This window comes from Pectinophora gossypiella, chromosome 25 (assembly GCF_024362695.1).
Source record: "Pectinophora gossypiella chromosome 25, ilPecGoss1.1, whole genome shotgun sequence".
NCBI lineage: Eukaryota > Metazoa > Arthropoda > Insecta > Lepidoptera > Gelechiidae > Pectinophora > Pectinophora gossypiella.
In genome coordinates this window covers 5,819,174-5,834,300 of record NC_065428.1, presented here as the reverse complement: position 1 = coordinate 5,834,300, position 15,127 = coordinate 5,819,174, and the positions used below count along the sequence as shown (strand labels likewise).

The 15,127-nt window shown below is 40.6% G+C and overlaps 1 protein-coding gene across 1 annotated transcript in view; it reads left to right on the top strand.

Annotated features, from left to right (window-relative positions):
- Positions 1-15,127, top strand: part of LOC126378220 (sperm surface protein Sp17) — a 147,379-nt gene that overhangs the window by 124,913 nt on the left and 7,339 nt on the right. The window contains exon 3 of the mRNA XM_050026442.1: positions 14,847-14,944. Within this exon, the coding sequence (XP_049882399.1) occupies positions 14,847-14,944 (98 nt within the window). The remainder of the gene's footprint in view (positions 1-14,846; positions 14,945-15,127) is intronic.

The following is a 15,127-nucleotide window of genomic DNA, read 5'->3' as shown; positions in this document are numbered from 1 at the left end:
CCTCATTTGTAACCCTTTCTGTCCAACTTATTATTTCCATCCTCCTCCAACACCACATTTCAAAGGCCTCGAGTCTCTCTCTGTTCTTCAACAACAACTTCTACCCATTATTATTCTTAGCATTATTATTCTTATTCATAGCAATATAATTATATACGTATATTTGATCATCATCACCAGCCCATTAACGTCCCCACTGCTGGGGCACGGGCCTTCCCTATGGATGGATAGGGAGATCGGGCCTTAAACCATCACGCGGGCCCAGTGCGGATTGATGGTTATTAACGACTGCTAATGCAGCCGGGACCAACGGCTTAACGTGCCTTCCGAAGCACAGAGGAGTTCAAGATGAAAACTTTTTCTTTTGTGGTCACCCATCCTATGACCGGCCTTTGCGAAAGTTGCTTAACTTCAACAATCGCAGACCGAGCGCGTTTACCGCTGCGCCACCGAGCTCCTCTATATAAATGCCAAATAGCATTGTAATATTATTTGATATGATATTTGATATATAACAACAATTTATATGTATAAAAGAACATTTAACAAAGTGTTTAACAAACTAACTTAGCTACTTTCATATTTTATGTTATCACCATATTTATCGCTGAGGTTAACAAATGAGCTAACAAACCATCTTTTAGTCCCTAAAACATTTTGGGAAACCTTAAGCCGACTGCGAACCCGAATCAAGTGTTGTCAAGATTAAGCCTAAGGGATTTAGTTCAGTGTAGGTACGAACATTATACAACAAAACAAGGTACTTATGCTCAATCCTATGGTATGCTAAGCCAAGGTACGCTAAAAGCCGCCATTGCTAGCCGTTTGATGACGTAAGTGTTACATGAGTGTTACCATTAAATTGGTATCTAATGGGAGTCAGAGGTACATCCATCATAAGATGAACTAAGGACCAAACCCACGCCTCACCGAGCTTTCTATTAGACAAACGTGATAGGTGGTGAGCCGTATCGCCGTCTGTAATGGTCGAGCCAACTGCGTTAGTGAAAACTACTCATAAGATAATTTAATAACTCATTGGTGCAAAGCCTATACCGGTATAGAATAAAGACTTAAAGAGGTAATATAATGTATATTTGATGTGATAGTCTGCAATTTTATCATTCCTTTTCTTAAGTTACTTCATATAAAAGTTTTTTTTTTCTAATATTCGAACATAGTTTTTACCTTTCCTGTGATAAGAACAAATCTCCTTGCATGAAAGTAGTAATTTACCGGTTTTCAGAAATGACTATTAATTAAACGTCAAAACCATACCGTAATCCCGAGAGATGGATGGATGCCTCAATAAACAATAGCTTAAATGCCACATCGAAGCTATTCATCTAAACAAGCAATATTGCAATTTGACATTTGCGCGTATAAAAATAAATTGATTCGATGTGGCTTTTTAACTCCCTTGAAATACTAAGGGATAAAGATAAAAAGTTAAAGATTTTTATTGTGCATTAATTTAGGTACAGGACATTGCCATAGAATAAGGAATAATACTACGTATAGAATGGCAACTCTGGCAACCAGCGTCCTATTCGGCGAGTAGTCGGTGCAACTCAAGTGCCACTTACTGATGTAAGTATGTAGTTGTTACATGAGCCACTTCGGGGGCCTTTGGCGGCTCAATAATAACCCTGACACCAGGATTGATGAGGCTGATATTTCACCTCACAACCCACACGATAAGAAGAAGATCTCTAGTGCTTATCACTACATAGTATAAAACAAAGTCGCTTTTTCTGTCCCTATATCCATATGTACGCTTAAATCTTTAAAACTACGCAACGGATTTTGATGCGGTTTTTTTAAATACATGGAGTGATTCAAGAGGAAGGTTTATATATATATATATATATAGTAACATTCATTAAATAGTGAAGAAATACTGTTATTTTTGAGGTTTTTAATGTGATGTCGTAAATTACGTTCATTTTTTCCTCAGCATTGCACCCGAGCAAAGCCGGGGCGGGTCGCTAGTATATATATATACTAGGATATATATATTTGTAACTAATACACATTCCTCTGCGTCCATTAGTAAAACAGACATTCCATTTTAAGGTTACTTGTCGGAAACATCAGTCAAGTTATCACTTACACAACACACAATACAAAATCGATACCTGCCTTTTACCGCTGTCGGCAGGTGCTGTAACAGGACTTAATTTTCGTCGGGAAAATCTCCGCTGCATACGTACATAAACCACCACCATTATTATTTTATTATTTATTATTTGAAAGTTGTGAGGGCCGGACCGAATGCAGCCCGCGGGGTCACTGCGACCTTGACAGATCTATTGTGACCCTAAATCCCTACATTTAAAAATCCTCCTCTAGACCGATCCGTTCGAATAGATCCAACGTCTTTTTGGGAGAAAGCTCCATGACTTCCTGGGGGTCCATTATGTGGCCCCCAAGTGTACGGCTTCTACTATGTATGAGAGCCTCACAGCTGCATAGCAGATGTAGTGGCGTCTCATCTTCCCCTAAGCAGAATCTGCATAGAGGAGACTCGGTCAGCTCCATTCTGTGTAGGTGCTTATTGAGTCTACAATGCCCCGTGAGGGCCCGTATCAACAACCTAACCTGCCCCCTAGTGAGAGTAAGGATTTTTGATGATAATTTCTTAGAAAAAGGTCTAACCACCACCATAGAATAAGGAATAATACTACGTCTAGAACGGCAACTCTCTGCTCCGCACCAGCGGCTGAGCTAGGGGCCACCTAGTGCCGATCACTAGAGAATTGCTTCCGAAGTATTTTAACAATAAAATAACATTAAAAGGTGACCGGTGGTCCAGACGTCACGATGGCTGGTCAATTGGTGTATTTATAGCTATAGAGGCCAAGAGACGATAACATTTATGAGCTAATAATTGCTTCGTGGCAACAGCCTCCGTGGTCTAGTGGTTAGAGCGTTAGGCTCACGATCTGGAGGTCCGGGTTTAATTCCCGATGGGGACATTGTCGAAATCACTTTGTGAGTCCTTTGTTTGGTAAGGATTTTCCAGGCTTGACTCACCTGATTGTCCGAAAAAGTAACATGATTCCGTGCTTCAGAGGGCACGTTAAGCCGTTGGTCCCGGCTTCTAGCCGTAAAAACACCTCCACCAACCCGCATTGGAGCAGCGTGGTGGAGTATGCTCCATACCCCCTCCAGTTGATTGAGGGTAGGCCTGTGCCCAGCAGTGGGACGTTTATAGGCTGTATGTGTTATTTTTAATAATTGCTTCCCATTTAGGGCACACAGCCTATCAGGGAAAAACTATCGCCAAAGATCAGTTCCAAAAATATTTACGAAAATAAATCCACTACGGTGGAATGCAATCCAATTTCGCTTAGCAATTTCCTAACGGTAAACCTCGACCAGTTTCATTTCCTACACCTTTGAAATTGTATCGTCTTGCAACATTTCTTCATTCGTGCATTTCTTAGGAGGCACAAACTTCTTCTATCGTGTGGGTTGTGAGGTGGATTACCAACCCCATCAGCCCTGGTGTCAGGGTTACTATTGAGCATACTCCACCACGCTGCTCCAATGCGGGTTGGTGGAGGTGCTTTTACGGCCAATAACCGGGACCAATGGCTTAACGTGCCCTCCGAAGCACGGAATCATCATACTTTTTCGGACAAGCAGGTGATTCAAGCCTGAAAAGTCCTTACCAAACAAAGGACAGTCTCACAAAGTAATTTCGACAATGTCCCCATCGGGAATCGAACCCGGACCTCCAGATCGTGAGCCTAACTCTCTAACCACTAAACCACGGAGGCTGTCAAACTCTACCTTTACCTTATTCCTCTGTTATTAGACGCGTAGTTCCCTAAAATAACACACCAATTTGAATTTGTTAAAACATGTTTTTTCTTCATGTTGAATGCGCCCTAATACACATCGTGTTAGTGAACTGTGAACATTGATTTTAGAATTACTTTCCAACTGATAACGCCCTCTGTGGTCCAGTGGTTGAGGTTGACTCACGATCCGGAGGCCCCGGGTTCGAATCCCGGTGGAGACATATCACAAAAAATACTTTGTGATTGCTAGTTTGGTTAGGACATTACAGGCTGATCACCTGATTGTCCGAAAGTAAGATGATCCGTGCTTCGGAAGGCACGTTAAGCCGTTGGTCCCGGTCACTATTTACTGATGTAAGTACGTAGTCATTACATGAGCCATGTCAGGGGGCTTTGGCGGCTCAATCATAACCCTGACACCAGGGTTGATGAGGTTGGTATTCCGCCTCACAACCCACACGATAAAAGAGAAAATCTATCGCATACAATTAATTTCAGAACTTATTATAACATCGTAAGTACTGTAGTCAACTAAATACAAAGCCTTTGGCAGGAGTGTATTTGACTTCAAAGAATTCTCCCGAGCGGCTTCAATAAATAGTTTATCAAAGAGGTATCCTTAATTAAACAGATATAAGCCGAAAGCCGCTAATTACGGCTTAAGCAGACAGATAATCCGGCGAAAGCCGACTCGGGAGGTCTAGTAGGTCACTGTAATATACTCGTCAAAGGAGAATTATGCAAGGTTTCTATTATCATAATAATTATTAACTGTAAGTAAATGTAATATTAGAACGTGTCAGTCTGAGCACAGACTGAGAGCAGGATGGCCGCGTGTAGAGGACCCCGATACCGACCCCGCCGGCGTGGTCGACGACTTCCCTCAATCAGCGCTTAACGCTATTGACCTACTAGGGTCGATTAATTCTTTCAAATACTTTTCCTCTCAGACGACGCCCTGAGCCGAGGTTCGCGCCCAACTGGTCATCATCAGGCCTGTTGTCTTAAACGTTGTACCGGGTGAGAGCCTTCAGCGCTCCCCATTTGTCCAGCCAAGTAGTTAATGCCATCTGCGGCAAATCTACAATAAGTCACGTCAAAAAAAAAAAAGAAAAGCCGAGTGTAGGAATGGTAGGCCGAATGAAACGTAACGCAAAGGTGTGTGAAAGAGTGAGCGAGGAGTGAGCGAAAGAAAAGAGAGGATTGCAGAATGACAGGGAAATTGCGGACGGTTTGTTGGAAAATGGGAAAACGAACAAAATTATAAAACGTTTTAGGTAAATAAACAAAGGTAAGTAAACAAATGAGGAGCTCGGTGGCGCAGCGGTAAACGCGCTCGGTCTGCGATTGTTGAAGTTAAGCAACTTTCGCAAAGGCCGGTCATAGGATGGGTGACCACAAAAAAAAAGTTTTCATCTCGAGCTCCTCTGTGCTTCGGACGGCACGTTAAGCCGTTGGTCCCGGCTGCATTAACAGTCGTTAATAACCATCAATCCGCACTGGGCCCGCGTGATGGTTTAAGGCCCGATCTCCCTATCCATCCATAGGGAAGGCCCGTGCCCCAGCAGTGGGGACGTTAATGGGCTGATGATGATGATGATGAAGTAAACAAATATATTGGGCGGAAGGCAAGAGGCCCTATTTTTCCCTAAAAAAGTAGCATGGAAAATGCTGCACCAACAAGAGCGTAGCTCTTAAATTGATGATGATGAAAGAAATATAATCGTTTCCTTCATAAATTCATCAACCTGCCACGTTGGTTTAACAGAAATATCGGCGAGGAGTGTGTACTTAGTTCATCTTGCCATGGATATACTTCTGACACCCCCAATTGGGATAAAGTAATGAGCTTATGTAATGTTAACGTTCACAGGTATATACGGTTACATCATGCCCATACTTTTATCGGGGTTGACAGCAATATACCCGCAATCAGTCATACAACTTGATGGATAGGTTAAACCTTATGATGACGGATATTTGCAACCACAGTCATGGAGTTCTAACATGGATATGATAAATGAGCTACCATAATAATCATAAAGGTTGGTTTCAGCGTCTTAATCGCTGAGTCCACAATTTATCATAAGTACTTCATAATTATTTCACCTAACGGCCTCTGTGGTCCAGTGGTTGAGCGTTGGGCTCACGAACCGGAGGTCCTGGATTCGAATCCCGGTGGGGACATATCACAAAAATCATTTTGTGATCCCTAGTTTGGTTAGGACATTACAGGCTGAACACCTGATTGTCCGAAAGTAAGATGATCCGTGATTCGGAAGGCGCGTTAAGCCATTGGTCCCGGTTACTACTGCGACCTCAAGAGTCGAAGCTGCGACCTCGAGAGCTGGAGTCAAGTTTTCCAGCTGGGCTTCCCGGATAATTAATCGCGCAATATCCTATGCAAACTTTGCAGGAACTGTCCATAAACAAAGATAACCCATCCACCATAAAACAATTACTTAAGTAGATACGACATGAAGAATGTAATGTGTATGAACTGAATACTGAAATAATACCTCTCGCATGTCTTGTATCATTCAAATTGGAATATTAATATGTGGGTAGTTGGTGAACCGACATCGGAATCATACAATAGTCTAATGTAATGTTCACATGCAAATATTACGATCTAATGTGTTCTGCACATACAACTACAAATACAAAGTAACATAACACGTACTTAATATAGGCTCACAACTATACAGAATGTTAGTCACGATTACGATCCGGAAGTTCCGGGTTCGAATCCCGGTGGGGACAAATCACAAAAATCACTTTGTGATCCCTAGTTTGGTTAGGACATTACAGGCTGATCACCTGATTGTCCGAAAGTAACATGATCCGTGCTTCGGAAGGCATGTTAAGCCGTTGGTCCAGGTTACTACTTACTGATGTAAGTTCGTAGTCGTTACATGAGTCATGTCAGGGGCCTATGGCGTCTCAATAATAACCCTAACACCAGGGTTAATGGGGTTGGTAATCGACCTCACAACCCACACGAAAAAAGAAGAGAAGTGACATCGTAACGAATACCGCCGCAAAATTCGTGTTTATTTTTTATTTCTTTTTGTTCATTTTATAATTCTATATTTTTGCGATGAAAAATTCCACTTAATATCAACTCAGAATAACTCTAAATAAACAAAGATAGTCGCTACATCAAAATACATCGCGTCAGACTGCTCTCAAGCAACTGGAGTGCATCATAATATAATGAACTTACACTGTACTGCGCTTCACTAGGACCGGTACTCGTTCAAGTGCTAGCGAGAAGGCGGGTTTTAACATGCATAGTTCATTATCATAAATGTTACTACAGCACGAGTGAATACCTTAATGATACTGATGTTACTATTTGAAAAGCTTTCTTCTCTCTTTTAAACTTATATTTTGTTGTGCCCGAAAGGGTCTATGATGTGAAACTCGTAATGTAACTTACAAACTTGTACACCATCAATCATAGTATGCAAATAAAGAATATTGAATATTAGTTTGAGATGTGATGTTGGCGAAGAATGGAGGGCTTAACTGGACTAAAATGGTGTCAAATGAATAAGCGCTGGAAAAACACCCTATAAACCCTCACCTCACCCTAAAGTCTTCACCCTAAGGTTACATGGCAGAAATTGCTGTTTAGCAATAAGGCCGCCTATTGTGGTTATTGTATTCGTTTGTACAGGTCCTATACTTTTGTATTTGTGCAATAAAGAATTATTGATTGATTGAAAAAATAACCATAATAGATACTTTAGAGAACCCGAGAGGAAATATGATTGAAATATTATATACTTGAGTACATATAATGAAATGTTTTAGACGTGTCTTATTGTAGGTTTGCCTCATGTGGCATTAACCACTTGGCCGAACAAATGTGGAGCGCTGAGGACACCCGCGTTGTCGCCTAAGACGCAGTTAGGTACACACAATATAGATACTTGTGTATTACCAAACCCCGAACACTTCATATTAAAAAAAAAAACATTTTAACCGTGTGCCGGCTGATGCCTAAGTGCGAGAGAGAATACACGCGCTCTTCCCCTTACTCCTTAGCGGTTTACGGCTATTTAAGACTAAAGTACCCAGAGGGGGTGAAGTCGACGCCCGAAACGTATTTGTACGGGGCGGAGAGTTACTGTTCTATACGTAGTATTATTCTTTATTTTATGGTATCATCATCAACAGCCGTACGACGCCCACTGCTGGGCATAGGCCTCCCCCAAGGATCTCCACGACGATCGGTCCTACGCTGCCCGCATCCAGCGGCTTCCCGCGACCTTCACCAGATCGTCGGTCCACCTTGTAGCGGGCCTACCCACTGAGCGTCGTCCGACACGTGGTCGCCATTCTAGAACCTTTCCGCCCCAGCGGCCATCGGTTCCCCATTTTATGGTATAACCCAACTTTATGCATCTCGCCATTCGCTGACACTCAGACACACACTTGAATCAGACGTCACATATCTGTGAACGTAACATCACGTTTCACTACGTCGCAAACGTAGAAGGCTTCATATTTCAGAGTACGCTTCACTGAAATATTAGAACGTAACTTCAGTTCGCTACTTTGTAAATAGAGACACCATAAAGTTCGTGAGAAAATTGCATTATTAATGGTGCTAATGCCAGTATACACCATCTAATTTCATTTTAAGTTATACTTGTAATTTTTTTTATCCGCTGAAAAAGAAAGGTACGGGTAATCGACAGAAACTTTATGGAACACACGTCAATTTTAGGCAAAATTTTATATTGACCAATAATCCGACAGAATTAAGTTGACAGCACACGTCAAACGGGTTGCATATATTTTATTCGCCCGGGTTATTCATTCATTTTAAAATTAGCAGATGTCAATCACCTTCCTTTTCGGAGGATAAGAAAATGACAGGTATAACTTAAAATAAAATTAGGAGGTGTTTGCAGGAATCGGGGCCATTACTTTATATTATTGAGAGTTGAGCTTGAATAAAGATCGGGTCAATTCGGGTAATAATAATTATCATTATTATGATCTCCTCGCGATCTTTTGCAGCGTCTGTCGCTTGTTCCCACGACATGCCGAGAGTTTTCAACTCTCGGTCAACCTTACCCTAACATTACCCTTATAATATTATCATAAAATATTCGTAACTTCCCGAAGCTATATGCGTACATTGTGTTGAACTAAAACATAGTAAAATAGAAACTACTTCAAGCTTTGTGCCAAAAGCAGTAAAATTCGCTGAAGCCTACATCCTTCGCCTGTCGTACGCATTCGCTGTTCCATGAAAAATTATACCGAAGATTCATGTCATCGTTAGTCTGCCACTTGGTGAATCTTTGACAAATGTGCCATTAGGCTGCGCGTCCACTTGAGTAAAATCGGTACGAATGGATCCTTTAACACGTTCGCGTAAGTAACTGCTAACTTCTTCTTCTTCTTATCGTGTGGGTTGTGAGGTGGAATACCAACCTCATCAACCCTGGTGTCAGGGTTATGATTAAGCCGCCAAAGGCCACTGACATGGCTCATATTACGATTATCACTTACATCAGTAAATAGTATAATAGTTTAATTTTGATCTGAAAGTGATTTTTGTGATATGTCTTCACCGGGATTCGAACCCGGTGCCTCCGGATCGTGAGTCTAACACTCAACCACTGGACCACAGAGGCCGTTAACTACTAACTACTACTAACCCTTCATACAAATTAGTGGACGATCATACACGTTACTGCCATATAATTACGTCATTACCGTAACGTCGTAACACGTCATCGTTTATACACGTTGTGCCCACTTTAAAGTTGAACCCTGTATTGTAGAACAACGTCATAAAACGTCACTATTCAACGTATATACACGTTGCGTCATGAAACAGCGCTGACTACCCTCTCCTCTCCCCTCGTCGATGTGTAATGACGTTGCGCGTGTAAGTTAACCACTTATTAATGTGTGGGTGACTTGTAACTAAAGTGGGAAAAAAATATATGCAGTGGCGGTAAAGGTCTCAGATTATGAAACATTGTGGCGTTATGACTTAGTTTCATATCTTTACAAAGAAACTTTAACGTTCTTGAACGTTCTGCGTTATAACTGACATTTGATTTCGACGTGATAAGACGATATTCCACATTACGTTGCTTTGACGTTGCTTACGTGATCGTGTTAAATGTCTGTTGACATGAGCGTCGGCACTCAAAACGGGGCTCATGTGGTTTTACCTCTAAGGTAAAACCCATACCCCATATATACATACATGAGGATTGCGCCCAATACAGCCCAATACAGTATTGGGCTGGTTTTCCCTTCACAGTCAACAGTCGCTTCTGTATAAAACCGGACCTGTAAAATATTAAGGTTAGGTAAACGGACCCCGTGAAAACGGGATAACGCTAGACAGATGGTTGTATTGTAGCCGTAGCGTATTGTAACCAGGACCAACGGCTTAACGTGCCTTCCGAAGCACAGATCGTGTTACTTTCGAACAATCAGGTGATCAGCCTGTAATGTTCTAACCAAACTAGGGATCACAAAGTGATTTTTGTGATACGTCCCCACCGGGATTCGAACCCGGGACCTCCGGATTGTGAGCAGTGTGGAGTGTATTCCATCTGACGGATAAGTTACGAAAACGACACGCAGTTTTAATTCAAAGTAAGTTTTTCTAAGTTTTCTTCCTTCCGATCCTTAGGGAATAAACATAACACTATGATTTTGCAGTTAAACGCTGCACAAGGAGTTATAGCGTAAAAATATAACCAAATGTTTGTTTACTCAAATAGTGTGGGGAACTGTCAAATTTAAGAAAAATCAACATTGGCAGTTTTTATCCTCAAATCTAAAATAAAAGTTTTGCATTCGCTCATTTCACTAAGTTGGCAGTTCTACTGACCCGATTCTAACCACTACTTCATACAAACGAACATTCGTTTAATACAGGTCTGGCCCGATAGAGGCAGGCTTTGTTACCAATAGGTAGAATTCCATTGCAATAGGGCGAAATAATAGAATCGATTTTATTCACAATGTCATCTCGATAATTGCTACTCGATTCCACCATAGTTTCGATGAGTCATTTCGATTCATTGCGACTCAAATTGTTTTCCCATTAAGTTGAAAACGTTTGAAAGGATGGTGTGATGGATTGCTTTCCTTTTTTTATTTAATAGAAGGTTATTTTTGACATGGCTTATAGTATTTTTGAATACCTATTGTATTTCTAATGAGAGAGTTTCCAGACTTCGTCCACCGAAAACAATATAAATGGCGTTGAACATTTTTTTTGACGTGACTTATTGTAGATTTGCCGCAGATGGCATTAACTACTTGGCCGGACAAATGGGGAGCGCTGAAGGTTCTCACCCGGTACAACGTGCCACAACAACTGGCATTGAACAGTTTTAACGTGATAATTACCTATTTTCAAGAAGAAATTTTCATTGTATTTTTGAAATTGAAAATAATTAAAAAATAAGTAAGATGATGTATTAATTAAGTAAGATGATCCGTGCTTCGGAAGGCACGTTAAGCTGTTGGTCCCGGTTACTACTTACTGATGTAAGTATGTAGTCGTTACATGAGCCATGTCAGGGGCCTTTGGCGGCTCAGTAATAACCCTGACACCAGGGTTGATGGAGTTGGTAATTCACCTCACAATCCACACGATAGAAGAAAGAGAAGAAGATTAAAAAAATAAGAAAATCCACTTGATATTAAATCAGAATCACGGTCTGAATCATCCCCTTTAGTATTCGGACGATGTCACTAACATCCTGCATATATCTAACAGAACTGCCACCAAAAATATCTAGAGCAAACTTTTTCTCAGTAAATTCTCACAAAAGAGTCTTACGCCCGTCTGGAGAGCCAAAAAACCGTTCTAAAAAGGGAACTATTCTTTACTATGATAAATGATGTTATCCACCCGGACATTTTCAGCGGACAATTGGTGACCACTTTGCTGATAATAATGAGATAAGTCAGGAAGACTAATGGTTTTCTGTAGTTTTTTAAATATTTTTTGTTTTTCTTTATTTTGTGTTTTTTTTTTTGTATTTAAGTAATTCTGAGAATATCTTATGTCGTTCGTAAAAACCGACAAAGTACGTCGACACAACAGTGGATATTTCATCCGTTACTATGCAACAAGACACCGGGGGAAATGAAAACGCCACATTGAAGCAATTCTACTAAAAAAACAATTTTGCTATTCGATATGTGTTCACATTACGCACTTATTTTTATGTACGGAAATGTCAAATAACAACATTGCTTTTAGGATTAATTGCTTTAATGTGAACTTTGTATATCCCATGGTGTCTTGTTGGTTGAATAGTGAGGTAATGTTTATACAACTTTTTTATGAGGAGCTCGGTGGCGCAGCGGTTAACGCGCTCGGTCTGCGATTGTTGAAGTAAAGCAACTTTCGCAAAGGCCGGTCATAGGATGGATGACCACAAAAAAAAAGTTTGCATCTCGAGCTCCTCCGTGCTTCGGAAGGCACGTTAAGCCATTGGTCCCGGCTGCATTAGCAGTCGTTAATAACCATCAATCCGCACTGGGCCCGCGTGATGGTTTAAAGCCCGATCTCCCTATCCATCCATAGGGAAGGCCCGTGCCCCAGCAGTGGGGACGTTAATGGGCTGGTGATGATGTTTATACAACTGCATACATTTTGCTGGTTGCGCCACCATGATGTCCTGGTGAGATAGGGCCCTTACCGAACATTAATTAATTTTCTATGTACGTATCTTAACTTCGAAACAACAAGTATGTAAGTTCCGTCAGTTTGTTCTCACACAAGTTACAAACGAGGCTTCGAACAGATGTATTTCCTTTGCGACTGGGATTAAAATTAAATTCTCATTTGTGTAATGTATGGTAATTTCTTACAAGTTATAATGTTGTATTGTTATACCATACCACGGATGCGTAAAGTTTACATTTACAGCCTCCGTAATCCAGTCGTTGAGCGTTGGGTTGGCGATCTGGAGGTTCTGGGTTCGAACGCTGGTAAATAAAAAAAATAATAAAATAAAATAAAATGTTTATGCTGGTGTTATGTTACCTTTAATATTAAACAATTGGTACAAAAGACGACCTTATTGCTGATATTGCAATTTCTTCCAGGCAGCTATTAGTTACGGGATATAATTACTGATTTTACTTAATACAATAAATTGTTTCACGCCTTACTAGATTCGATTTTCTATATAATGTAAGTAAATAAAACAATTTACAAAAATGTATGTGGAAAACAATTGTAAATGTCATATAATTGTGGTTCAGTGTTTTTACATTAATTAATTACGACCACAGCGCGTGGTGTATTTGAATATTGCAAAAGGCAATTAATTATTGGTCGTAGTTTAAACTTTATATACCTACCTATATCGTCGGCTTGTTGTAAAAACCACATAATCGCTTGTTTGAAAAATCAATATGTTTGTGTCCTTTAACATGATGGCCTAATGTTATGGGCGATAGGCTGATTCCTTTTCACTATAAGGTTCATCATATCCAGCTTACGACATCGTATCAACAGTAGCTGCAAGTTGTCTTTGATTATTTGTGGCTCTGCCCCCATTAGGAATAACGGGCGTCAGTTTATGTATGTATGTTGAAAAATCACACTGGGATTTTATTTTTGTTAACAAAACCTCGTAATTATTACTTTGAATTTTTACGCGGATTGAAATTACCAACTTATCCCAATTAGGGTAGCAGAGGTGCATCCATCGCAAGATGAACTAAGTACTAATAAACAAAACGACCACTTTAGTACAATTACCTAGTTATTATATTTCAATAAGATAACCTTTTACAATAGTCTCAATGCGCGCTATCAATTTGATCTGTCAAAATACGTATGCTAGTGTTGTGACGTCATTAGCATAGTGATGTACGAGCCGATCGATTCTTTTCTATGTGTTAGTGAAAACTGTGTTAGTGAAAACTGCACACAAAAAAAATGTAGGAACCGGCGCTCCCCGTTTGAGAAGAAAGCCGGTGTACCTGTGCTATAGTGATATAAATTGCCTTAAATAAAAATACAATCTACAACTTGCAATAAAACATGTTCAACGAACATATTCAAATATTACATTTCCAATATTATTGGAAACGAAGCTGCCAATCACTCCGTATTGTAATTTACAATAACATGGCGCCGGTCGTTCATGTAATACCATTTCTTTAAATAAATTTCGCGGTATTTGAATGCTTCATATCTTTTAAGGGTATACGTTTTACAAGATTCCCACCAGACTAAAATAAGACCGAGGAGGGGGGTGAGGTAAAACTATATCAGTCGCTGGTGGGGAGCGGAAAGTTGCCGTTCTATACGTAGTATTAATCATTTTTATATGCCGAGAGGATGATCACTTGTAATTAAAAAGGACTCGATCTTTTTTTTAAGTCTTTTATTTACTTTTTAAGGGCTTTTAACATAATTTGTTATGTCAGCCCCGTCGGTCAAGACTGACTAAAACTGATAAAATGATAAAAAAACATATTTAATTCATGCCCCCACCCACAACAGCCTAAGATGTAATGCTGTTGTGAATGAAAGCATAAATCAAATATGATTCTCTGCTCGTAAGCTCTGATAAAAAGGGCTCCAAGATACCTATATCACTATTCTGACTCCTAATTTTAATTGTTCCGAGTACATTCATATGAGATATGGTATGTATCTTTCCTCTTCCCACAAACTTCGCAGTTTGGGGAAGAGGTTTTTTCGTTAAGTAAGCAAAGCTCTTTAATGGAATGTGCCCAGATCTTAACCTAAAAGCAAGGACTCGATCTTCTGACAACTTCAAAGTGCTTAGATAGATAAGCTGCTGAACATTTTAGAGACCCCCCTCCCCCCCCCCACTAGCGTTTTTCGAGGGTCGTCATCGTTCCAGCGTCAGCGCGACGGCTACGCGACGCCAGCGCTGGCCGGCTGCCGAACGCCGAGCGTGCGCGGCGCTGACGTTGTGTCGCCGCGTCGCGTCGTCGCGTAGCTCTTATGCGAAAACAAATATTAACATATTGTTCTCTTCTTTCCAGACCTATGTAACGCAGCGACCAAGATCCAGGCCTCGTTCAGAGGCCACCAGGCCCGCAAGCAGACCCAGGCTGAGAAGGACAAGGAGCAGCAGGATAAGGTACGTCGTTACTGACATCATTACACTGTTGTTAGCTGCGACTTTCCTATCATTATTTTCGTCATTGTCTGTCTGTTATCATCAATAATATCACCGACATAAATTACATTATTTTCGTTATTTTGATTGAAAAAAAAGATAGAAGGACACATTTTATATTTAAGGACTGTCAGGTTTAATGAA